Source organism: Manis pentadactyla, chromosome X (assembly GCF_030020395.1).
Source record: "Manis pentadactyla isolate mManPen7 chromosome X, mManPen7.hap1, whole genome shotgun sequence".
Classification (NCBI taxonomy): domain Eukaryota; kingdom Metazoa; phylum Chordata; class Mammalia; order Pholidota; family Manidae; genus Manis; species Manis pentadactyla.
In genome coordinates, this window is record NC_080038.1 from 18925335 (window position 1) to 18951583 (window position 26249).

Sequence of the window (26249 nt, forward strand, 5' to 3'; positions counted from 1 at the left end):
GATTGAGAGATTCATAAGGTTCTCAAAGCCCAGTTTCCCACAGTGTCAGCTTCATTTTCAGGCTGCATTTCCTCATGGCGACAGAATAGCTGCAGCAGTTGCAGACTTCATGTCCACATAGCAGCACATTGTACAAAAGTGGAGCAAGTTTACTTCTGTCCCAAAGACCTCCAGAAGGTGGGCTTTCTTATTTTTCTGGCCTAACTTGAGGGAGTATGCCCATCCCTGAACCAATTCTGTGTTCAGGGGAATTTGACACAGTGACAGGCTTAGGCCAGGACTATTGGATTAATTAGTAATTAGTGACAAGAGAAATAAGATTTACCCAGAGAAAAACCAGGCCACACAGGAGCTGTGAGGCACCAGCCACCCCTGAGGCACTTGGGCTACATGGTGAGGGAATGGGATGGGATGGATGCCTGGGTGAAAATCCGGGGTACTCTCAGGAAGAGGGAAAGGAGGAATGGATGTTGGGATAGGCAGGTAACTCAGTAACTCTCCTTTTTTAGGTATATGCAAAGTTTTCTTGAGCTTTTGGAATATGAGAATAAGAGCCCTGAGGACCCAAAGGTCTTGGATAAGTAAGTATGGTGCCAAACTTACCTGAAAGTAAAAACATCCAGGTAAAATGTGTTTGGGTAAATGGAACTCATGTCATTAAGAACTGAGAAGTATAATTTGGGCATTAACCTAAGAGGCATTAGGTTTCTTAATGGGTCACCACTCAACATCGCATTTTTTAAAAATTTTGAGTTAAGAATGTAACAGTACAAAAGGAATAATAACACTTCAGATTATGCTTCATGATCTAATTCTTAACACTTTTACTGAGGGTGAACTGGTATGGGGCACTCACTGTAAATATTGCAGTAAATGTTCCACCTAGTGGTCGTTTTAAGAATGCAATGGCCTTTGTAGATAGATGAATGTATCTACTCAGTCATTTACAACTGTTTTTAAATTTTCAATATGATACTGCATTTGAGCTCAGAAAAAACTGTAATGCTTTCATTTTGGAGCAGCAGAGAAGAGTGGGCTTTTAATGTAACAACCTGAATTCTGTTGGTGCTCTTGTGCATGAAGACTGTTAAATTCCCATGCTGATGGAACATATTTGTTCTTTTATTTTCATTTTACCAGAAAATGCTAACTCTACCTTTGGTGTTTTTTTTTTTTAACCCCCAAGAGAGATTAAGTACCCTCTTCCGGTTATTTTCCTGCTGTTCACGTACACATAAGTGAATGCCTTTTGCAGCCCTGTTGTGTCAAGGAATTTCTCCCCACGTAATTGTGGCACCATACACCTTACAAATAAGGGTTCCATAAAAAGAACTAAGAGACACCACATGATACAAGTGACCTTAGCTCAAGGCATTTAACCCAACTCTTAAAGTCACAGATAAGGAAACCGAGGTCAGAGATGTGAAGTGACTCACCTAAGATCATAATGTAAGTTAGTACCAGAGCTAGATCTGTAAATCATGTTTCCTTTTCCTTAGTACATGGGTCTTAAAAATGTACCATACTGCCAGCACTGCTGGTATGAGCCATGAGTAGCTAGCTCAAGTTTAGTGTGTAAATTAAAATATAAGGGGAAAGAATCCTGACCTGTTTTATACTCTGCTGGGTGTCTTGTTAATGGATCTATGAAATGTACAAGGAAGGCAGTGGATTAGAGCCCCATATGCAGTGTTTGCCTTGCTATAAGGCATTGCTGTCATGTAAGGTATCAAAATGAAATGAATCAAATCCAGAAGCTTTGTTTCCTCAAGAGTCTTTGGCTGGTTACAGTTTGGCTGATAACCTAAAAATTAGGACTGACTTCTCTAGCTTTAAATGGTAGGATATGGATTTGTGGAAGTATATAATATGAAATTTCTGCTCTATGTTTCCCAGAGTCCTGTTCAGTTTCTGGAACAGGTTATCAGTCAGATGCAATTTGTGGGCAGGAGCCTGCTTTGTAAACAGCCAAGTGCTGGGTCTGGTGTGTGTGAGATCATACTGACGATAGCTCCCACTCAGTGAGTGTTTCTCACTTGCCCGGGTTCACACCGCTAGTTAGGATAATTGGGATTTTAGAAGCCTGATGCTTACAGCCAAAGAAGGAGTGAAAGTTGAGTGAGTGGTTTTACTCAGAGAGTGGCCTTGCTTGTTCAGTGAGAGGTTGTATAGGAGTCACTGACGGGGAAGTCATTTAAGTAAAGTGGAAGCGGCTTAGAGGATGGCATGTTTAGCATAATGATAAAATTTAGAAGAGCCCCAGGAGATGGGGAATGCATTCTGAGAACTGAACCATTGAGGCAAGTCTCCCCCCTTCAGATGAATTTTGGCACTTCTCTACTATAAAGAAACGTTTCACGTTAGCAATATTTAATTTCTGAGTATGTTGGAAAGAACATTATGTAAAGGACAAATTGTCCATTATAAAATCTCTTATGAATAATTATGACCTAATTTCAAGTTGATGTATTCATCTTTATTGTCTTTGTACATATGTATTTGTTACAGAAATATTTCATCATTGAGAAAAACAAGGCTATTCAGATAAGTAAAAAGGAAGCCACTCCAAATTTTCAGTATTAGGGGGACAACCACTGTTAACATTTTCCTTCCATCCATACTTTTTCCCTATCTCTATATGCATGCATATTTATGTGCAGAATATTTTTTATAAAAGTAGCAGTGTATATATTATAGAGCTACACCATTATTAATAGTTTCACAGTGGTCCAGCTAAAGATAAGTCATGTGATTTGACCTGTTGTCATTGGGTTTTAGAATGGTTTGGAGTTTTCTTGCTACTGTAAACAGTGCTCTAAGGAGCAGCTCTCCAACACAGCCATTGGCCTTGTCCCATTATTTTCCTAGGATCAGTTCCTGGGAGTACAATGACTTTCCCTAGGCTTGTGATGTATGTTATGAAGTTGCCCCTAGAAGTGTGTCAGTTGTGCTCCCACATTCTAGCCGACAGTGGTTAGTCTTTGTCAGCTGATAAGTGGAAAAGTTTTCTTCTATTATTTTGAAGATGGAGTTACTGGTGTTTGCATTTCCTCTGTAGTAAATTTTCCATGGCTACCAGATCCTTTGCCTAATTTTCTGTTAGGGTGCTCTTCATTTCCTTTGTTACAGTTAGTAACTCTTGCAAATATGTTTTTCCCAGTTTTCACTTTGTGTTTTTTTGACTTTATAATGTGTATGCCTATAAAGTTGCTGGAATTCCTCATAGTCATATCATTTGTTTCTTCAAGGCTTCTGCCTTTGGTATTATGCTTAGAACAGTCTTCCTTACCCTAAGGTTATATACTTACTCACCTGATATTTTAATCTTTTCTGTGATGTCATTCTTTTACATCTAAATCTTTTAACCCATTTTTTAATGTAAACCTTCAAATTGGTATATGACCTAAATTGTTAGCCCACTGTCCCAACTAATTTGATTGTTTTATTACTGTCTGGAAATGTCACTATATCAGTATGTTAAATTTTTATACACACATACTCACCTTTAGGCCTGGTTCCAAGCTTTTAATTTGGTTCCTTTGACTTGTCTTTCTATTCTTCGTTACCATTCTTAATATATTTTTCATCTGCATCTTTACAATAATACACCATAATACTCGAGTAGGTTTGTTTTAATTGCTTTGTTCTATCTGCATCTCATCACTATAGTTTACTGATGTGAGAAATTTATTACCAGGTTTCACCCTTAAAAAGTTTTATATTATTTATTCATGGAAGCTATTTCTTTGAGACTCTATAATAAATCCTTAGAGATTGTTTTGGATTGTCCTTGCATTGTCAGAAGAAATATTCATATATTCTGCAATTATTTATTCAGTGAACATTTATAGAGCTTGTATTATATGTAATCACTTATCCAAAAAAGTCAGTAAATTCCTATAAAGGTATTTGAGCACTTTTTTACTTTCCTAGACCCTTTTGCTTTTTGTGTCTCTGAAAGAAGAATTTCTGTGGAAAGTTTCAAGCAAAAACTTGGGTAATATTTTAGTTTCTATGAATACTTCCTTGTAGCATGTAGTAATAATGGTGTCTCTACCTATGAAAATACCAGCAGATAAATAGTTTGAAAACAGAGCTGGGAAGTTTACGCATTAGCCCATGATATAGTAAGACTAACCATTTTTTGTTTCCATCCCACAACAGCTTTCTGCAAGTTCTGATTAAAGTCAGAAACAGACACAATGATGTAGTTCCTACAATGGCACAAGGAGTAATTGAATACAAGGAGAAGTTTGGGTTTGATCCATTCATTAGCAGTAACATCCAGTATTTTCTGGATCGTTTTTATACCAACCGCATCTCTTTCCGCATGCTTATTAACCAGCACAGTAAGTTGGGTTTTGGTCCAGTTTTGAAATGGTAAACAGAGTGATCCCTCCCTCATGTTTTCCTGTTGCTTGACTTTTAATTTTTTGATCTGCATTTTTGTTTGCATTGATAGCTCAGTTTCTCGTAAGTAAATCCTATCTATTAAAAAGCTATTCATTAGTATTGTTTGTTAAAAGAAATCCTTGAAAGGTTTGGTGCTCATATTAGAGACAGGACCACTGCCTACCATTCAAGCCTCTGCTGTTACATTCCTGGTGGCGGGTGAGGGATGGGCTTTAATGGCAGCCAGGCATTTGTCTTTCAGTACTTTCATGTGTCTCAGAGAATGTTCTAGTCTTCTTCCAGGATGTTATATGTTTTCCTTTTTGGTTTTAGAAACATTGGTACTGGGAATACTGAACTGGTTTGTTGACAATATGAGCGACTGATCTTTTATGTCACAGTGATCAGTGAGCTCAGATGAAGCGAGCTGTTAAATCAGTCATATACTGAGAGTTTTAGCACACTCTCCAGGCTGATAAGCACATAAGAGAAAAAAACAACTAAAATCCTCTCCATGAAAAACTTTTGGGCTCATTTTCAGCATGGTCTCTTTGCCCAATTTTCATAATTCTTATGGAAAAGCATTCATGTCTAGAGACTGAATCATCCTTTTTGCTGAATCAGAAAATGTACAGAGCATCTTTATTTTACTAATTTGCTTTGGATAAATGAATGTTACACAACTATTAAATGTGAATTGATGCCAAATGTATATCTTTTAAAAATAGAAATGTATGACAACATACAGGAATTTAACAGAAAAAAAGAACCTAAATACTATTTAACTGAACTACTTAGATAACTACAGTTTCTTTCTGACCTAAATATGTGTGTCTACTTATGTATGTACATGTTTTTAGATCATGGGTTAAACTTGTACACCTCTGTTTTTCTTTTACTTAATCAGTTGGAACTTTATGTATTGGCCTAATGACTGTATTTGACATTCTTCATAATTAAAAATCTTCCCTATTTAAGCATTCTCCTTTTGTGGAATCTAAGTTATTCCCAATTTTTGTTTGATTTAAAAATAAGCACACCTAGAAACACTTGGATTCAAATTCCTTTTTCCTTTAGGGCTCTTTGTAGCTTTTATTCAGAAGTAAAATTGTGCCAATCTTGTATATTGTGAAAGTATTTGAATGTACTTTTGAAAATGCTTGAACAAATATTGTTTGTATATAGTAATATGACAGTCTCCATGATGGAGCATTTGAAATCGCCACAGACACTTTACAAGCCTGGCTTAGTGGTGCAGACTGCACTTTCTAAATACTGTATTTTCTAAACATTTAGTCGATGTTGGAATAATTGTCTGGAGTAGTACTGAGAAGGTGGTTGTAAAAAGTAAGTTCTTTCATCCAAGTCACAGTGGGTCAGGGAGGAAGGGTTAGACACCTGGCACTTGTCACTGCCCTAGGGCCTGATAACTGCAGTGGCAGGTCTTACAGCACGTCCTGCCTTTGTTGTCCAGTACACTTGGCCACGCATCACTGTATGTGTTCTGTTGCTTTACATCATTGTGGATGCTAACATGATTCTTATAAAAGAGAATCCTTTCAAAACGTATAAACCTGTATTTCTCTACTTGACCCATCCCAGCCTGCTTTGTTTTTAATCTCTCCCTTCAATTTTGTGTTTGTTTAGCTCTTCTGTTTGGTGGTGATATTAATCCTGCTCATCCTAAACATATTGGAAGTATTGATCCCACCTGTAATGTGGCTGACGTGGTGAAAGGTAAGGAGACCTCTGGAATGTTAGGGGCTGCGGTTCACACAGCATGGGAGTTTAACTGAAGCAGCTTGGCCATGGGGTTATGTTGCTAAGCTGTCTCCTGATTTGTCAGGCCACTTTGGGCCCACACCACTTGATGCAAATATGAAATGTTCGTTCTAGGCAGTTCAGGAAAACATGCATTATTAGTAATGTGCAAAATGAGAGCCTCTGCTTACCTAACTAGAGTATTACTTGTAGTCCTGTCTTAGCTAGTAAACATTTGTTAGCGTAAGTATAATTCTAAGTTTTGATTGCTGCCATTATCTGAAAATTTCACAAATCCTTGTTATGAAATTTGGCTGAATTTACATATTTGGAAAGTTTAAACATCTTTCTGATGTGCATCCCAGATTTTAGAATCTTGATGGCATGTGGGCTTCATGGGTTCACTGGACATCGGGCTAGACACTGTTCCAGTAGCCTTAGCGTAGAACAGAGCCCTAGAGCCATAGGTCCCTAGTAACCGGGCACTGTGGATTTCAACAGCAGTTACCTCATTACTAATTTAAGATAAATGCGGTCTCTAGAAAGCCTTTTGGGTTGTAAGTGACCCACCAAGTTCCTGGACCTCTTCAGTTTTCTTCAGTATCAATGGTCACTCAGTGCAGCCTCAGATCCCCAAACTATCCCTTCCCAAGGTTGCTCCTCCTGCTGTGGCCCTCCTCTCCTTCCTCTAAATACACGCCTGCACATTTTCATGACTGCAGTTCCCTACCTGGTCTTCATCAAGGGTCTGTAATGCTCTTACTTTCTCTGAACTGTGTGGCCAAATGAGTAGGGCGCAGAACACAGCCTGTCTCCTTGGTAAAGTCCCCAAGGCCACCTCAAGCAGAGTGACCTTTGCGGTTAGAGCTTAGAAGCCCAAAGGAGGTGGCCCAGTGGGTGCAGCCTTCGCAGTACGGGAACAGACCACACCTTCAGCAGCCATAGCTGAGGAAAACCTGTACTGTTTGTTTACCCTGGGCCTTCCTAAACCCAGCAAGGAGGACGCAGGCCTCGTGGCCTTAGCTCGGCCTAGGGTTGTCAAGCTATTCTGGCCTCTGTTTAATTCAGAAATATTTATTCAGTTTTTTCTGATTATAAGATGAATAGGCCCACCTTCAGCTCCCTAAGACTCCTCTAGGTTGCTCTCTCACAAGGTAACCCTGTAGTCGAGCATGACCTCTGCAGGCCTCAGGAGGGAAGGGGAGCAGGATGGGTCTTGTCATAGCTCGTATGTTCATTAGACTCTAGCCCAGTAGCTTTTATGAATCAAAAAATGTGGTTCAGATAGTTGACTGCCCTTAAAGGAAAAGGCACAGATTCAGAAAGCAGCAGTGCATGATAATACACTGCATGTGTTCCTTTCCTCTTGAACTGTAAGCACTCTGAGGTCAGCATCTGTGTCTTGCACTGGTTTTGTAACTCATATAGAACTTGTTTATGCCTGTGCAGATGGTCAATAAATAGTCCTTGACTTGATCGATTTGAAACTTTTGATAATTTGCTTTTTAAAAAGCAGCTTTCAGATATAATTCTCGTACCATGCAAGCCAGCCATTTGAAGTGTACATACCATTCAGAGGTTTTCAGTGTATTCGTAGAGGTGTGCACCCACCACCACAGTCAACTTTACATATTCTTCACCCTAGAACCATCAGCATCCTGCCTCTCCTGGGCCCAGCCCTGGGCAGCCACAGATCTGCTTGGCTCTGCAGATTTGCTGTTCAGGCCGGTTCATATAAGTGGTGTCATACAATATGTGGCCTTCTGTGTCTGGCTTCTTATACTTTGTAAAGTGTTTTCAGAGGCCGTCCATGTTGTAGCATGAATCATTCCTTTTTACTACTGAATAATACCACATTGCACAGATATACCACATTTTGTTTATTCATTAGTCAGTTGATGAATATTTGGAGTATTTCCACTTTTAGTATAGTGTCTGTGTAGATGATCAATAAATATTCCTTAGTTTGATAAATTTTAAACCTTTGATAGTTTACTTTTTTAAAAACTGCTTTATTGAGATATAATTCATAGGCATAGTACCCACTTCTCCTATTTAAAGTGTACAATTCTGTGGTTCTTAGAATGTTCCCAGAGTTGTACAGCTATTGCCACAATACAATTTTAGAACATTTTCATCACCCCAGAAGAAACCCCCAGACCCATTAGTGGTCACTCCCCACAGCCTCTCTCCCCAGCGCAAAGCAACCACTAATCTACTTCCTGTCTCTGTAATTTTCCTATTCTGGACATTTAATATAAATGAAATTATACAATATGTGGACTTTTGTGTCTAGCTTCTTTCATCTAGCATAATGTTTTCAGGGGTCATCCATGTTGTTGCATGTATCAGCACTTCATTCCTTTTTATGATAGAATAATATTCCACTGTATGCATAGACCCCATTTTGTTTATCTCTTATTGGCTAATGGACGTTTGGGTTAGCTGGGTGACCTTGCACATGGTAGGTAACGTCCTTAGGCCTCAGTTTCTTTATCATTCAATGGCTCTATTGGTAATTTGCCTATATCACAGGGTTAAGTGAGGTAATATATGTAGAGCCCCTAAAGCGTTGCTGACACCTAGTTAGGGCTGTAGACAGTTTTACTAGCAGTAATCTTGGGCACCACACAAGTCATTTGGCTTCTCATTTATACTGCTGATTTACATAATGGGTTGGTGCCTTTATTTTTGTTTCTGGCACAAATTATAAAGTATTTTAAAAAACCATTTAGGATATTTATGAGACAGTTGGATATTTGACATTCAAGAAATATTGTTAATCTTTTAGGTCTGATATTGGTACTGTGGTTATGTTTTTTTAAAGGAGTCCTAACTTCGAGAGTGGTATTTCGAAATTTTACGCATGCTACAAAATGCCAAGAGGGATTTGCTTCACAATTATACACAGGGAGGGCAGTGAAAGAGATTGGGCATGTGTGGAAAACTGCTGAGGCTGGTGATGATGAGCTGGGGGTTCATTTTACTGTGCCTTGTACTTTTGCATATGTTTGCAAGTCTTCATAATCTGGAGTTGTGAAAAACCAAACTCATTTCTACCATCTCATTCTTTCTTCATGAATCAAGTCTTTCATTAGTTTTCAGACAGATTTTAACCATGAATCAGTACACCTGGATAAGTAACAGGGCATGCTGGGCAGCTGGGAGCCCTAGTGCAGAGCCAAGGCGGAGCTGTGCTCCTGGGAGTCCGGCAGCGTTGGCGTGGTGGGCGAGGGGCGGCTTAACTCTTCAGGCGAAAAGACCCCGGCCCTTACTGTGTGCGCTGCTCCTGGCGGCCTCTCCCTTCCTGCCCGGACTCAGCGTTGTCTGTTTTGGGGTATACCTTTCTAAAGGCCTGGAATACTCTTCCACTTTTGCATCACTCCTCTGAGAGACAGAAATTTTGTGCCAAAAGCTAGCTGAAGATTATGTGCAAAGGTTCAGTCATAATTTTAAACAACCTGGAAGTTGTTGCCTGTGGGCTACCTCATGGCCTTCTGCTTTCTTTGTCCTCGGTTTTGCCCTCGGGCCAGATCCCCTCCTGTCATGTCTCTCTTCCTGTGCTCACTCACAGCTTTATCTGTACACTTTCTCCTGCTCTTTTTCGCTTTTCACCCAGTGAGGCCATTATCGTTCTGTGAATGAAGGTCACTACATCCTCATTTAGTCATTCCTACCACTTGCTTGGTGTAACCTAAAGCCTGGACTCCTGGTGAAGCTGCATCCTGTGAAAACCATCCCCGCATACCCCTTGGCTACTCAGAATGCCATGTTCCCCAGTGCACACCCATGCACCAAGTTCATGGGCTGAGGAAGAACTTTCCCAGTGCATCTTTCAAGCCATATTTTTCATTTCCCAACAGCCTCTTCCCTTAAGGAAAATAACAGTGGAGGGTTGTTTCAGATTCTGAAAGTGCATAAACATGTAAACAATATGCACACCATCAACCCTCTGTCTCCCTTCTTCATTCCCTCCATCTGTCATACCACTGATACCTACAGCACACGATGTACACTTGGCTTCTACTTACTTTCTAGAATGCTGCTGTGCTTCTAACACCTTGGTGAGGTGTTGCTAAAGGTCACTTATTTGTTTTCAAACCATTGGTATAAGTTATACTACCTGTCATGAGGACATAATTTATTTAAATGTATGTAAACTAAAGACATATGAGTATAAAAAAGGGACTTACTCCCATTAAAATCAAGTTGAATGCTTTGGAAAGGCTTGATAAAGAAGAGTCTCCTAAAGATGTAATGTGGTGACTGTGAACACGACAGCTATTAAGTTACAGGGCAGCAATGAGTAAAAATCTTAGATGGAATCTATACTCAGATTGCTTCGTAAGTATCTTTGAATTTATTACACTTTAAAGAAGTAGGAGTTGGAATTCATATTCATAGATGTATGTGATATCATTTATCTAAGAAAGACGATTTGGAACCTCAAACCTATCCATATTCAAAGAAGGTTTCGCCTTGTATGATAAGATTGGCAGAGGAATAAATTGTATATTTAAATGTGCATTTTAAGTTAATGTTTATGATAGTGACCATATTTAGTGGTTTCCCACTTTATCCAACATTTGTGTCAATCATCCAACTCCTGTTCTTGGTTGGGTCAGTTAAGAGGACTAATACCATATTACCCAAGTAATAAAAAGTGCTCACTGAAGAAAATTTAGAAAATGTGAGAAAAGAGAGAAATGAATAAAAATTACCAGTATTTTCCTTAACCCTGTGAGAGCATTGTCTATATGTTTGAATTCATAACAAACTTATAGATGGGTGTACAACTGCAAATGAGTAATCTTTGTGTCTATGAAATCCTTGGTATCTGTGTATTTCCCCATTTCCAGCACTAATGCCCATCACACACAGCCTTCCTTCATGGATTCAGTACTGACAGCACTGCTGTACTCATAATCTCTAGATTGAAGTGGTTATTTCCAGCCAGGTGTGTATAATCTTTATTCCTCCATGAGCTTTGGCCTTAAATCAGTTACCTTTCCCACCATGGCAAAATGGGCTGGGCAACCTAGAGGAAACCTGAAGGTCTCTCTTCTCCCTGTAGACTAAAGCAAATTTTAACAGTCCACTTTCTGTTTCATTCCGCATGGGCCCTATTCTTAATTCTCTGAGTGTCAGAATACACTAGCACATACTCTTTCTGCTTCAAAATAAGACAGAGAGAACAAACACAGCAGAGGGCGCCAATAGTCAGAAGGCCTGGAAGTTCTTCCCTATCTTGTAGCCAAAAGGTAGTGGAGTCTCTTTCCCCAAATGCCCCAGGAGCAACGACCAAGAGGTCTCACAAGGCCCAGGCCTCACCACCTCTTCTTCCCCAAAGCCCCAGGTGCTGTCAAGGAGAGGAAGAAATGCACTTCCGTTTCCTCTGACACTTGGTGAAGTGAAGTCTTACCCTTCCTCTCTTCAGAGTAGTGGGTCTTTTTTCACTGGCTTTTTACTTTCTCCTCACATCCTCTGAGATTTCTCAGTTAATCTTCTAAATCTGGGTCTCTCTAATTTTTTCCCCTTCCTTTTGTCTTAGGAAGCTTGATGTAGAAGGAGTAGGGTTCTGGGTTTTAATGACAACTCCACTATTGATTTTCTTAGCTGTGAAAATCCTGCCTGGTTTAAGCATAGTCAAATGTCCAGCCCACATGACCCATGTGTGCGCATGCACACGTGTGCATGCATGCCTATGGGTGTGCATGAGTGTGTTTTATATATAGCCTTAGGAAGCCTTAATGGACTATCAGTGACTCCATGCTTGGATCTCTTGAGACAGACTATAGAAAACTTTTATGTAGAAGGGTAAGGGCAGTATTTTTATTTTTGACTAGACAGTTGTATAAATGTGTAAAAATGGGGTGCATCTTGCATAGCATTAGTTGAATGTGCACAACACTGAAGCATGCCTCCTTGCTGGTTATTTAGCACATTAATATCTACCTTTACACATCTGCAAATTATAGACTCGAGGAAGTGAATGCTAGAATTAGTGTTGTAAAGCAGTTCCTATTATCCTCTGGGAGTTGCCTTCCATTGTGACCCGTTTCCCTCCTTTCTTTGTAAGAAACCAGGAAATAAAGTGGAAAATGCCGTGGCAAGATCATTTTAAAAGTACAAACTTAAATACTTGGTACAAAAGTCGGCTCTCACAGCGATGTTAGCTTGCCTGTGTTGTTCCTATATGCTATTATTGCTTAGCATAATAGCATACAAATGGTATCCTGACAGTGTGCCATTATTCTGGTTCAGAAATAATGTCTTGTGCTCTCACTTAGGGCTCTTCAGGTTGCAAGTAACTGAGACCCACTCATGCTAGCTCAAGAAACAGATTCATTAAAAGAACCTAGTAGGTCCTACTGGAATCCAAGGGCAGACTTTACAGTTGGAGCTGTAGAGATTGGAACTAGGAAACAGAAAGCAAGGTTGTTTTCTGTATCTTTGCAACTGGGGTTGCCAAGTCATGGCCCCTGCACCTTGTTCTCTTGTCTGTAGACTTGTGGACATGCTTCGGGGCAGCTTTTTAGGGCAATGGTGGGTCCTCCAAGCCTTCCAGACTTGTGATAACTCTCAGTGTATCCTTTTGTGTTCTGCCCTGCCTGAGTGTCTTAGTCCTAAATTTTCAGAAGATAAACTTCATTAGCTCAGCCCATCTTTTTGCCCATGACCACAGGTTTTAGTATTCTGCTCAGTCTGTAGACTGGTTGCCCTTCCATTAGATGTCTGCCCCTCCCACTTCTCTAGTCGCCTGTGGTTTGGAGGGTGGGAGATGTTCCAGTGCTTAAAAAAAACGCTGTGGATTCCCACTGGGGATGGGTTGTGGGTAGAAGGATGATAATAGACATGCCTTATATTAGATAGAATTGCTCTGTAACTTAAAAGTTTTTTTTAAAAGCAGTTTATCTGTGACTTTGTAATGCTTTAGGTATCAGTAGGCTACCTTGTTCTGGCGGTGGCTTCTTAAACTTGAGCTTTAGGGTTTTCTGTATCCTGTTAGACCCAAGTTAGGGACCTCGGCACCTTCGTTTGTTTTCTCAGCACTCATTCAGATTCATCCTTGTCCATCCTTTATAAGTTATCTGTAAAAAAATGATTGCATGTATTCACAATAAAGGCTAATCTTTGACAGCAGAGTTCTACAGTGAATTTTGAATAGGAAAATACTCTAATAAAAAATCTAATAAAATAACCTCTATAATCTATTAACTTTTCCTCTGTGCTTTTTCTTAAAACTAGGTTGGATCTGTTGGGCTACTTGCTGTGTGAACATTCACCTTACTTTTTATGGCCTTTTAAATTCAAAATAACTAGTTTTGTGTGTTTATAGTTTGTGTGCTCTACCCTGGGGAAGTACATACGGGCCATACCCATAGTTTTGTTAGTTACCTTATGATCAATATCTGATTTTCTTTGAAAACAGGGTCTTAAAACAATGAATAGCACTTATGTTCAGTGGCAGTAATAATCACTGCCTAATATTTCATTTTAAAGATTGGTAGCAAATACTGGCTCAAATCTACTGCAGGTAAAAGGAGTTTTATAGATTATCATATATAAATTTTTGGTTTCTACTTTAAAAATAGAAAGGTCTTATTAGAAAGCTTATTATAAGGAGAACTTGCATTTTACTCTAGAATAAAGGAAATGAATTTTGGTTTTTAGGTTGGTGATGTTTTAGAGTTTTTTATGTTATGTTTTTGTTATTATACCTAATAAGACATGTCCTTATTGGAAAGTGTGTGCTGTTATACACCCCAGTACCCCATGATCATTCATGTCCTGGGAGAGACAGTGACAAAATTAGCATGACCCAGCCTTGATTATCTAGGGAAGTGGTTCCTAAATCTAGCTTCTCTTAAGAATTACTTGCTAAGTTTTTAAAAATATGGATTCCCAGGTCTCAACACAGACCTATGCATCAGAATCTCCAGGGTTCCATTTTATGATCTGTACTTTTTTTTTAACTTGGTAGTGAATTCTACATAAGGTCATATTTGGGAACCATTCGAGTTCCCAGTCAGGCCAAAAAGAGCATCTCTTGTCAGTATAGTTACTGCACCTTGAGAACTTTCTCATGAGCAGAAGGATTGCTCCATTTAACAAATGCTTACAAATGTCCCATTTGACAAAGGCATTATGATGTGATATAGGAATTTATGAAGATGCATGTGAATATAGATTTTACCATGCTGTCCCGAAAATATTTTTGGCTTGCTGGTGTATGTGTCGCATTGTGATGTCTTGAGTCGTTTAAGGCTCCATGATGCACTTCTTAGTTACAGCATTGTAGTGATGCTTAAAAGATTCTCATTCACATGTGGTTTTAGGAAATATGCTAGGTCTTTGAGTTTCAAATTGACTGCTTCTGTCTGGACTTGACCATCTTCCAAATGTCACATTCATGTAATCCTTTTTCTTAATAATGCTCCTATAATCTCATGCTACTGGGCAAACTGATGCCACAAGAAACTAGCACACTGAGTGGGCCTGGGGTTTTTCTTCTTTTATGTGAATGGAAGAATGCTGCTTAAAAACATCTCTAAAGGTGTTATATGCTTGGAGGAGTTGTTTTCTGGAGATGTATTGGCTTTGTATATGGATAACAAAGCAACGTTTTTTAGATTTCAGTATTTGTTGGTTTAAGTAAAGTGCCTTGGAAGTTCTTGGTCGGCTTTGTGCTCTCGTTTCACTAGGTGGAGATGTAGCATTGTTTGGTGGCGTAGCCAAAGCAAAAAGAGTGAGTCTTGATTTCTTTCTTTTTACAAAAGTACTTTACAGATAATTTGATGAGGTTTATTATACTATAGGAAAAAGCCTTGTAAATTTAGCATAACTTAATTTTTTTTCTTTTATTAGGCTTTAAATTCAATCCTTCTTTAATATCTGTTTTCACTCTGATCAACTCTTTTTAAATATATTTTTCTCCTCTTACTAACATTTACTTTTGCGAGCCCTCATTATTTCATCTTGTCAGAGTTATTCTATTGTCTCTATCTGTAGTTCCTTGTGATGGTTTAATTCCAAAGGTTTAATAAAGTGATCATAATTTTTACTGAATGTGAAATATTATATAAAATTTTAATTTGGTAGCAATATGAGGTAAATGAACCAAAACTTATAGTCTGAACATACCCTTATCTTACCTTTATATATTTTCTGTTGACAGTGTCAAATTTTAACATATTTAAATTTTGTTCAGCTTATTTTCCCCCCTTCCTTCCTGCCCTTTTTCTCTTACCTCTTAAATCTTAAACAAGTATCTACTCTGTGCACAGTATTGATGTGGGGAATATAAAAGAAATACAAACCTGTCTCCAAAGAGCTTATATCCAGCTGAGAACCTTGCAAATGTGCCCATGAAGCATTTTAAAATAATTCGAGTACCTGATTTTTAGAAGTTATAAAAGTGGAACTTGGAAGAAAATCTCACTTTGGAAAGCAGTGTGGCTATTCCTCAAACATTTAAACACAGAGCTACCATATAGTAAAGCCATTTTCCTCTCCTAAGGATATACCCAAGAGAAATGGAAACATACGTTTACCAAGCCCTTGGTCATGAATGTTCATAGCAGCATTATTCACAATAGCTACAAAGTGGGAACAATCCAAATGTCCATCAGTGGATGAATAGATAAAATAGGTATATTTGTGCAGTGTGATACTATTCAGCAATAAAAAGGAATGAGGTATGGATTCATGCTACAACATGGACGGCCTCTGAAAACACTTTACTAAGTGTAAGAAGCTAGACACAGAAGGCCACTTATTACATGACACCACCTCTATGAACCGGCCGGAACAGCAAATCTGCAGAGTCAAGCAGATCCGTGGCTGCCCAGGGCTGGGCTTGGGAGAGGCAGGATGCTGATGGTTCTGGGGTGATAAAAATGTAAAGTTGACTGTGGTGGTGGGTGCACACCTCTGTGAATACACTGAAAACCTCTGAATGGTATGTACACTTCAAATGGCTGACTTGCATGGTACGAGGATTAGATCTCAAAGCTGCCTTTTAAAAAGCAAATTATCAGAAGGTTTCAAATCGATCAAATCAAGGACTATTTACTGACCATCTGCACGGGCATAAACAAGTTCTGTATGAGTTACAAAACCAATGCAAGACACAGACGCTGACCTCAGAGTGCTTACAGTTCAAGAGGAAAGGAACACACGCAGTGTATTATCATGCACTGCTGCTTTCTGAATCTGTTCCGCATCTTTTGGGATGTAACCTGAATTCTCTCTTTCAGCTCTTTCTGTAATGGCCCTGTCTTCTTACCCTGTGTCTTATTTTTTTTCCTTTCAAAAGCAAACTATACTCCTTGCCTTTGATAAATATCACCCCAACCTCTTACCTCTAACTACCTTAAAAGACATTTTTAAGCCATGATAGTGTCTCCAATAACAGTGTGTGTGTGGCTCATGGAAACCCATTCATTCAGCAAATACTTATGGATGTTTCATTTACAAATAACTGGCAAATCTTAAAGACTGCATTTTTATCTTTTAAATTATAGTAAATATCTTTTTTTGCAACTTAATCAGGTTGCGTGGTGTTCAGAAACATAGTCTTGAGATTACAGATTTTCATGAAAAATGCTTTTTAGGAACATTTAAAAGTTAGCAAATATGTGCTTTGTACACAGCTAGCTATATCATTAGTGCAGTATTTTGACGTGGTCATTAAAACTTTAAAGAAGGAAAAATTTTGATTCAATCATGCTTATTCTTTTACAGCCCAAAAAGGCTATTTTTTTAAAGGCAGTAGTTGATAAATTCTCAATCCATCAGGTTTGCTTATTCTCTTAAGTCTGTCTGTCTGCTTGTGTGTAAGTTATTGGTGCAGCAGCTAAACTTTTTTCTTTCTTTGCAGATGCATATGAAACCGCCAAGATGCTGTGTGAACAATATTACCTGGCAGCTCCAGAGCTAAAAGTTGAAGAGTTCAATGGTAAAAGGAAAATAATTTTAACCTTCAATACAGAAAAGTTTACTAAAAGTGTGATTATACCTGTGCTTGTATTTTAGTGAAATCCTAAAATTATGCTGCTTTTTCATCTTTTAGATCTTTTTAAAACCCTTTTAAAACCTTTAACCAAATAGCTACACTGTTGTAAGTAGTTTTGGTACAGGAATATGTAATTTATAAGAACTCAGGGTTCTTGGAAGAGAAATAATCAAGGTAGAAAATGCACAAAGATATAAATAGTTCTCAAAATAACAAATGCAAACAGTCAGTAAACATATGGAAAGGTGTTTAAACTTCACTAATCAAAGAAGTACAAACAAAAGCACAGAGAAATGCCAATTTTTGCCGTTCAAGTGGCCATGATTAAAACATTTTAATGCCTTGAATTAGTGCACAGAAAGGTACTTTCTCACCAGCACTTGTACATTTCTGGTATAAGTTTAAAATGCTAACAGTGTTCTTTGTCTTTGGTCCAGTAAATTAAACTAATAAAGGTCATATTCTCTGGTCCAGTAAATTAAGCTTCAGAAAAATTAATGTAAGAAAATAGAGATATTTAGAGATGTCTGTACAAGAATAATGCTTACAGTGGTTTTCTTATAAAGAAAAATTAGAAAACAACCCATTTTTCACAATAGAGGATTATTTAAATAAATTTTTGAACACCCATAAGATACAATACTATGCAGCCATTCAAAATAACGCTTTAAAAGAATATTTAATGTATGGGAAAAGCTGACTTTTTTTAACATAGGCTGTAAAAGTTTGAAATAGTACAAATTCTTTGGAAAATATTTTTGAAGTATTTATTGCACCGAAGTACAAACAATAGCTCTCTGCATAGTGGGGTTATAGTTGATTTTTATATTAGCCATATGATTCTGTATTTATTTACATGTTGCTTTTATTCATCTGTAAGTTACAAAAGAGACATGTTCTTTGTAAAAATGCAAACAATACGGAAATGTGGACTAAAAACTGAAAGTCCCCTTTACTCTGAGTCTTGTACAGAGCATTGGTTTTTACCTAAATGGGGCTGAAATTAGGCATGCTCTATAATGTATGTTTTTTACTTCACCTTGAAGACCTTTGCATGTATTAATGTCATTTAGAGATTATCCACAGTGTATATTACCATAATTTATTTAATTGTTTCCCATTGGGTTGACATTTAGGATTTATGATTTTCCCATATTCCATGTAATGAGCAATGAAGGTGTGTGTGTGTGTGTGTGTGTGTAGGGTGGGAAAATTTGTGAATGTGTGGGAACATTTCTGTAGGTTAGATTCCTGGGAGTAGAACGACTGAGTCTTAGAGTATGAGCATTTACAATTGAAGATAAACCAAATTCCCTCTCAAAAATATGCCAAAAATGTGTATTTCTCTTATAATGAGGTCAAAATGTGGAGAGACCTCATGCTGCTGTTGTAGGACAATTGCCCTTAAATCCTACTAGAAGGTATAGAATCAAAGCTGCTTTCAAAGTCTGTTGAGTTCTCTGAGCAGAGTTGTGCCCCTGTTTTGCATCCATACACTACCAGAACCTAGGGAACTTTGAATATTCCTGAGTAGATGCATCTTAATAATAATATTCTCTTTCTTCCTACTGATTAGGAGGGATGTGACCTCACTGTCCAGATTTTTATTTGTCAAATATGAAACTTAAGTTCAAAGGTAGTAACCAATTGCTCTTTTACATGAATGGCGGCCTCGCTCACTCGGGGGGGCCAGAGCTTCGAGTCTGTTTTTACTGATTCCCGGTGCCAGCTGTGGCAGCACATTCCCTCCCAACTAGGCTGTCACAAGGGCAGTGCACCCCTCCAGGGGAGGAGCTTTACAACTGCTTTAGCACTGTCTTGTGCAGAGTTTTTGAAGCCCCTTTTCCCATCACTAAGATAAATGAATGCTGGTGGTTATAAGCAGCCTCTAGTTTCCTCCTAGGTAATGTGTTTATGTGTTTATGACTGTAATGTATTTATGATTTCTTGAATGTCAAAGCTTTTTGTGAGCACAGTTGAGGACTGTGCTTCAGCTCCAACAGCTTTCCTGTTAGAGATGCAGGTCAGAGTTTAGTCCTGAGCACCTGAAGTCGACGCTATTGCTTTATAACGAGAGAGAGTGTGTGTGTGTTTCCCACAGCATGACGGCTGACTCTGTTTGCCATGGATGAGGCAGATCAGATTCCTATGGCTTCATTTTTAGAGCCTCTGTGAACCGGTGTAGCATCTTCTTTTTTCAGGATGCTTCCATTACCTAATAGGAGCCTTTAGCAGGAGTTAGCAATAGTTCTCTGCACTTGAGAGAAGGGAGGCTGCCATTAACCCCAAAGAACAATTTGTTGCTACTTGAGAATTTAATTTGTTTGACCTAACATCTTTTTTTCCTGAATTTTTTTTTCTTTCCCAATATAGACCCCAGAGAAAGTAGTTAGTTAGAATTATGTAGAACATACTGTGTGAACACCATCAACATTTACCAGTCATCAAACAGAATTCTGAATACTGGGGGCCAGCCACAGTAAACTTTGTTTATTATCCCTTCTGTAACACATTTAACAGGAACATTGAAAAGAACAGGATTTTATTCACTTTTTATGAGATTTCAAATATTCTGACTTGCTACCTTGTGCCCATCTGTGTGGGTTTCTCCAAAGACAAGTGGTCATTTCATTATACTAGTTCTCATTTCGGCATTCTCTTGAGAAATTGGTTGATGAAGTGAATAAACATTTTATCTTACCTTGTTTGTATCTTTATGGTAAGGCAGCATGTCTTAGAGGAAAGATGGGACTGGATTGTCATGCTTAGGGGATATGGGCATTCAGCGAGTCACTTCACCTGTGACACTTGGCTTCCTCATCTGTAAGATCACCTTATGGGATGACAAAAGTGTAATGTTACTAGGGCCTCAGATATAGCACTGAGCACATACTGGATATTTTTTTAAATAATTGCTACTGGAAGTTGGGGTTGACTTAGGAAGGATAAAACTTACGGTTCCTACTTGCGTTTCTTTGCCATTTTAGATTAGTCTTTCCTGTCAAGAGGTTGATTCATAACTTTGGGTTTGGTGGGAAACATTAAAAATTTCAATTCATAGTATATATATTTTGTTAGAAGGGTTCATAGGGAAGGTATCTATGTATCCTGAGATCTTTGACCTCTAGGTACCTCATACTGGATACTTTTCTGGATAATTTCAGTCAAGTGGTTCTATACAACAATTGAAAAGCCATTATTCATAGCCCTATTAACACTGTAGAAAGGAATTTTTTAGTAATGATAATAGCCAACATTGATTACGATGTGGCAGGCTCTGTGTAAACTAGTTTATTATTATTATCTCATTTAATCCTTATATTAACCCAGTGAGATATGTACTATGCCTGTTTCAGTAATGGAATATTGCCACCCAGGTGGGTTAAATACCTATTATTATATATGTATTAAGTGCCAGAGTCAGGACTTGAACCCAGTGTGACTTTGAATCACACTGTATACTATTTCTAATAGCCTTATCCATTGACTTTGGGAAGTGATCAACCATCTCTAAGTGCCCAACTACCTTTTCTCTTAATTGTGTTTTTTCTACCTAGCCTCCAGTTTTTCATCCTTTTAGGAGAACTATCTGAAAATAAAATTCTTCATATCCTATGTAGAGTTCTGTTGGTATTCATTAAATGTTGTTTCAACTAATGGTTTTTGGAGCAATGACTTTGCAAAAATAGAGACTTTATTATTTCTTTAGTCTTGAGCATGAAAATCCTGGACCATTTTTTCTTTTGACTTTTAAAAATGTACCCTTAGATGGAAAATTCAAATTCCATTTGTGTCTTATTTTAGAAAGTTAATAAACATTAACTTCACTACATAAAAGGGTCTACTACATAAACACCACTGGACCCAGGGGTAGAGAAGAGTAATGGACAAAAACGTTTGACGTGGTTTTAAAAGGAAACAAAGACATCTAGACTATTATGTTCCCAAAGAAAAGAAAAGTACAAGTATTGAGTAAGCCTTCAGATGGCTCCTGGAGAATGTGGACTGAACTGAAAAAACTATCAAAGATATTTTAATTTCCTTGAGATTTGGAGTGAGCAGATTGAGTTCAAAAGACTGTTTATACAAGCAGTTGTGCCTTTTGGTGCAAGATAAACTAAGCATTCAGCTTGTTTCTGGGGTTCCATTAAAACGACAGTAAAGGAGTACAAAGAAAAACAGCAAAGAAACCAGGGGGAATTGTCTGCAGACCACTGATCCCACCTCTGGCCAGCGGGTAACCTGTATATAGAAGTATGCCAGTTAATGGGACAGAGCAGCAGAAGCCACAAAGCAGGAGGCTACAGCAGAGATGGTACCCAATTTGCCAGAGGTTACCTGGAGGGCCTCTGAGAGCAGGCTGGGAGGTGCAAAGTACTGGAATGGGAACCGAGAAGGTAGGGGCTAGTTGAAAGCTGGTCTAAGGTAGAGCATGAAGGGGTGATAGGGACCACTTGACTTTGCTTGTGCTCTGCCTGCAGCCAGTCACAAGCATTTTCCCCCAGGCAAAAATAAAAGTTAGAGTGCTTTCTTCAGGAACAACCCACAGAGGCTGTTCAGGTGAGTGTTGTTAGCCCAAAGTAAAGCCCTCTTCATTCGAGCATTTGGAGGACCCTCTGGTCAGAGGCCAGCTTACTTGTCTACTCATCCTAAAACCAGATGAAAATTCTTGACTGGGTATACACAGATCCAGCCTTCCTACTTAGGGAAGGGCCCCAGGGGGAAATGAACACCAGCTTCCTCAAATGATTAATCCAGTTCCTCATTCTTCAACAAGAATATTGCAACCTAGATATATCTGACCTCAGGCAAAAACCAGCAGCACGACAGAAACCTGACTGGCATTAAACTTACCAGCCACACTGTCATAGCCAGAAGACCAGCCCCCTTTCTAAATTCTGAGAGAAAATTATTTCAAACCCAGAATTCTGTATCTAGCCAAACTGTCAATGAAGTGAATCAGAGATATAAGGATTGAGAAATGTATCTCGCATGCACACCTTTCTTAGTTGGATTATGTGACTGACTTGATGGTGTATATAATACAGATGTAAGAAATAGTGAAGAACATTCTAGCACTTCCATCACAAACAGTTTGAGGATGATGGGTGTGCAGCATGTTTGGAAAGCAACTGATTCTAATTTGAAAAATCTTTAAGAATGGAATGAATACCATGCAACAGAATAAGAAGCTGGGAGGTGTTAGTGATGTGGTGAGAAAAACATATATTCCTTGTACAGTTACCCAAGAGGAAAGGTATGAGAAGCTCCAGAAATACATGGAACAGTATAAGAAAGACACAGTCCAAATATTTGGCAACCTAAAAAAAGGTAGCATGATTTTGAGCAGTTGGAGGAAGATAAAAAGAATCAATTTCACTTTAAGGCTGAGAACATTTCAGTGACATTCAAGTGACATGTGACTCATGTCATTGGACTCACGGGGAAGGAAATAATGTCCTGGTACCTGTTGTGTTGTGGCCACTCTGCAGTGATCAATGTTTTCCTAGTTACGATGTTCCCAACACTATCAATTTTCAGCTTTTTAAAAAAAGAAACCTATAGGCAGGCAATGTGCAGAAGAGTTAATTCGGGTTACAGAACAGAATATAAATACCATCAACCAAAGGACTAAAGCAGAAATAGTCACCAGTGGCTGCCTCTAGGTGCAGATTGGGGAGTGAGACTGTACCCAGTGAGACTGTGGGAAAGGAACTTTTACATCTTTAAAAATTTTTTAAATTCATTTGTACACATAAATAATTTTTTAAAAATAACTGATCATCAAAGGGTTCAGGGTTTAAAATCAAAAGCTCTTGGTTCAGGTATCCAAGTTCAGGCCTGGGAATTCTGTTACAGCAGGCAGGTCACACAGCCTCTGTGGAGCCTGTGTCCTCCGCTCACACCCAGTGAACCATGCGGTAGAGTCATGAGGGTTCAGTTGGGTACTGTATGTGCGAGCTCTTTGTAAACTGCTAGGAACCAAACACATGTTTGCTCTACTTTATATTACTGTTAATTACTCACTCTGTTAGAGGAAGTAGTTCGGTTAAAATTATGACATCGGCGAGTGTGTCTGTGTTCTACTGGAGAAAGTTCACGTCGTTTCAGTCTCGTAAGTAATTTTGGGTCACGAGGAGGGGGAAGGACTAAATTTTCCAGCATCTGCTCTCTAGCCCATACTGTTTATAGTGCCTAACATGGGATTCAGTGTTCCTCATATTTTTCCCAGGAGAGCCCTGGGGGTTTGTCTGTTAGCTGCTAGTAGAAAAAGGTAATGTGAACCTTACATTCTACCCTGTAATATGCCTTGTTGATCAAAATCTAACAGAATTTAACATTGCTGTTTAGTCCAATTCACCAAAAAGATGTGCCCCTTTTCCTCTGTGGCTTCATATTCCCCCTGCTGACTACTGGGGTCAGTGGCAGTGGTGGGAGGGTGTCCCCCAGTTTGAAAAACACTGAGTGATATTTAGATGACCTATGTAATGCTCAGAACAATATGACCTAAGTGAAATATTCCTCTCCTGCTCGATTAGTTTCAAAGAGGATGTGTAATTTGCCCACGGTCATGTACTCCTAAGTAAAGGAACTGGATTTCACCTCAAGTTTGTTGGACTTTAAAGCATATGCTTCTGCTCAGCCCTGCCTTTAGAGATAGAAACCTGAGTTAGCCTTTTGTAGAGTTCTTTTTTATGTATTTGGAAAATAGAATGCAAACAACATTCTCAACTTTCTTTTCTAGTTTTGGCCCTTATTCATTGATGGTTTTGTCCCTGTTTTCAGCCAAAGCTCCAAACAAACCTATTCAGGTAGTTTATGTGCCCTCACATCTGTTTCACATGCTGTTTGAGTTGTTCAAGGTAAGTGGAATTTAAGAACACGTAAAGAAGTCTTCATTTTAAATTACTTTGATTCACAGCATAATGGATTCATTAGATTAGCATAAGAAAAAGGTTTTGCATAACCATTTTAAAAATTCTATTTCTGATACCCTCTGGGTTGTATGATTTGTACACTGCGAGATGAAAAATTGCTGTGTACAGTATAGTTTTCATGAATATTAGTACATATTGACTTTGCAGCTTAATTGTAGTTTCTTGATTTGATGTAAAATCCGTACTGTTTTTTTCTTCAGTTAAGAGATTAGAAATGCTTTTTAGTTTCCAAATCTGGCAAAACCTTTATTGGTGGTAGCTAGATCAAAATAAAAACACACTTATGCATATTTATGCTTCGGAACATTAACCGCATTTGTGCGGGAACAGTTGTTCCAGTTCCGACTGGTCGCATAATCCTTTTACGTATTTGAGTCAGTTCAGCTATGACAGAAGCAGAGGGGAAAGATGTGGAAGGGCTGGCCCAAAAAGGACCGAAAAAAAAAAAAAAAGACTCTTTAGACTCACTACAGCTTAGGTTGTTGCTTTTGTTAACCAGTAGCTAATGGCATTTAGTGTAGCAATATTATAGGCACAAGGCATTTGAGCTAAAACTTCATTTCTTCCAATGTGTAAAACCCTAAATTGAACACCTGAAAAATCAATTGTTCTGATTTGCTCCCAGAAATTATAATGTTACTGATGTAACCCTTTAAGGTTGAGATGGGCATTCAATTGTGAACTTTCTCAACAGCTGTGTCTTTTACAGAGTTTCTTTTTAACTGACATTGCTTCTACTTTTTTTCAGCCAAATGATTAATTTTCGTGGGAAGCATGAATACTCTCGGGTTTTCCACCTTCTTTAGAGGAAAGGTGTTCTGTAAATGCATGCTGATAAATAGCATTTGAAGTGCATCAGTGAGCCTCTGCAGCCTCGTTGCGTGTGATCAAAACATTCCTCTTGGTTAAGAGTTGAATAATTTAAATACCCTAAAGCAAAAACAAAAAGAAAACAGGAAGGGAAGAAAAAGAACTATTTAATATGGTGAATGGGACTAAAACTAGATGAATAAAATAAAGCTTCAGGAAATTTTTCTTTGATCTGAACACATGTTTAGCTGAGTTCTTTAGAGGGGAAAGAAGTGCCATATAAATCCAACTAATATTTGCCCCACAAAAGAATTGTTGTGTATAAGTAATCTTGTACTAGTTTCTTTTTTTTTTAGTTTGTGAATCAACAGTGTGTTAAAAAAAGGTCTTATTATTTCAGAACTCAATGAGAGCGACAGTTGAACTGTATCAAGATAGAAAGGAGGGCTATCCGTCTGTTAAAACCCTCGTCACTCTGGGTAAAGAAGATCTGTCCATTAAGGTAGCTGCTTTATTTACACATCCACTTTATCAGTTCATTTAATAGTATCTAGACATTGAGGAATCTGAGGGAAGGGAAGAACACTGACATTGAGGGTCTTATTTGTAAGTTCTGTGTCAGATCCATAGCTTGATTTCCCTCATTTGACCTTCATTAGAACCCCAGTTTTCAGGGAACTGAACAAGTCCTCAAACCCAAGCCTGGCCCGTCCAGCTGCACCTCCCCGCCTCCTTTGGTTTTTGCACTGTTCACAAGGGAACCCTATTGTAGGGGGCGTTCAGAGTCCTTGTATGGCTAAGGGTAATCTGGTATGTACTTTATTTAATGAAATCCTTGCCTCTTTCTAACTACGGATTGACTTCTTCCTCTTCTTCTTCCTTTTTTTTTTTTTAACATTTTGTACTTTACAGATAAGTGACCTAGGTGGTGGTGTCCCACTTCGAAAGATAGACCGTCTTTTTAACTACATGTATTCAACTGCTCCTAGACCTAGCCTGGAGCCCACAAGAGCAGCACCTCTGGTGAGCATCTTAAACCCCTGCTTAAGGAAAGACCCTTAACTGGAGAAGGAACTCCACCAGGGCGAGCTCTGTCCCCGGGTTGTTGCATTAGTCTTGTTGAATTCAGATGTTTCCTGCATGGTTTGGAGGAGGGGGAGTTTTATGGCACTGCTACTTTCTTTGCAAATCCTTTGAACTAGATTTCTTCTCTAATTTGTGCCTAAGAAACACTCAGGGCTGAGTGCCTCACTCCCAGATACAGAGAAAAGCCCAGAGCACCATTCACCCCATGGCATCAGCCTTTCGGGGGTAGGTGGAAGTTTAACGGC

The 26249-nt window shown here is 38.7% G+C and overlaps 1 protein-coding gene across 4 annotated transcripts in view; it reads left to right on the top strand.

Moving 5' to 3' along the window:
* PDK3 (pyruvate dehydrogenase kinase 3) overlaps positions 1-26249 on the top strand; it is a 59288-nt gene that overhangs the window by 23655 nt on the left and 9384 nt on the right. For 3 of the 4 annotated variants that reach the window (XM_036912793.2, XM_036912792.2, XM_036912796.2), the window contains exons 3-9: positions 510-581; positions 4165-4349; positions 6040-6129; positions 17036-17113; positions 23957-24033; positions 25319-25420; positions 25831-25941. In XM_036912793.2, the coding sequence (XP_036768688.1) occupies positions 510-581; positions 4165-4349; positions 6040-6129; positions 17036-17113; positions 23957-24033; positions 25319-25420; positions 25831-25941 (715 nt within the window). The remainder of the gene's footprint in view (positions 1-509; positions 582-4164; positions 4350-6039; positions 6130-17035; positions 17114-23956; positions 24034-25318; positions 25421-25830; positions 25942-26249) is intronic. The other variant, XM_036912795.2, reaches the window with a different exon arrangement.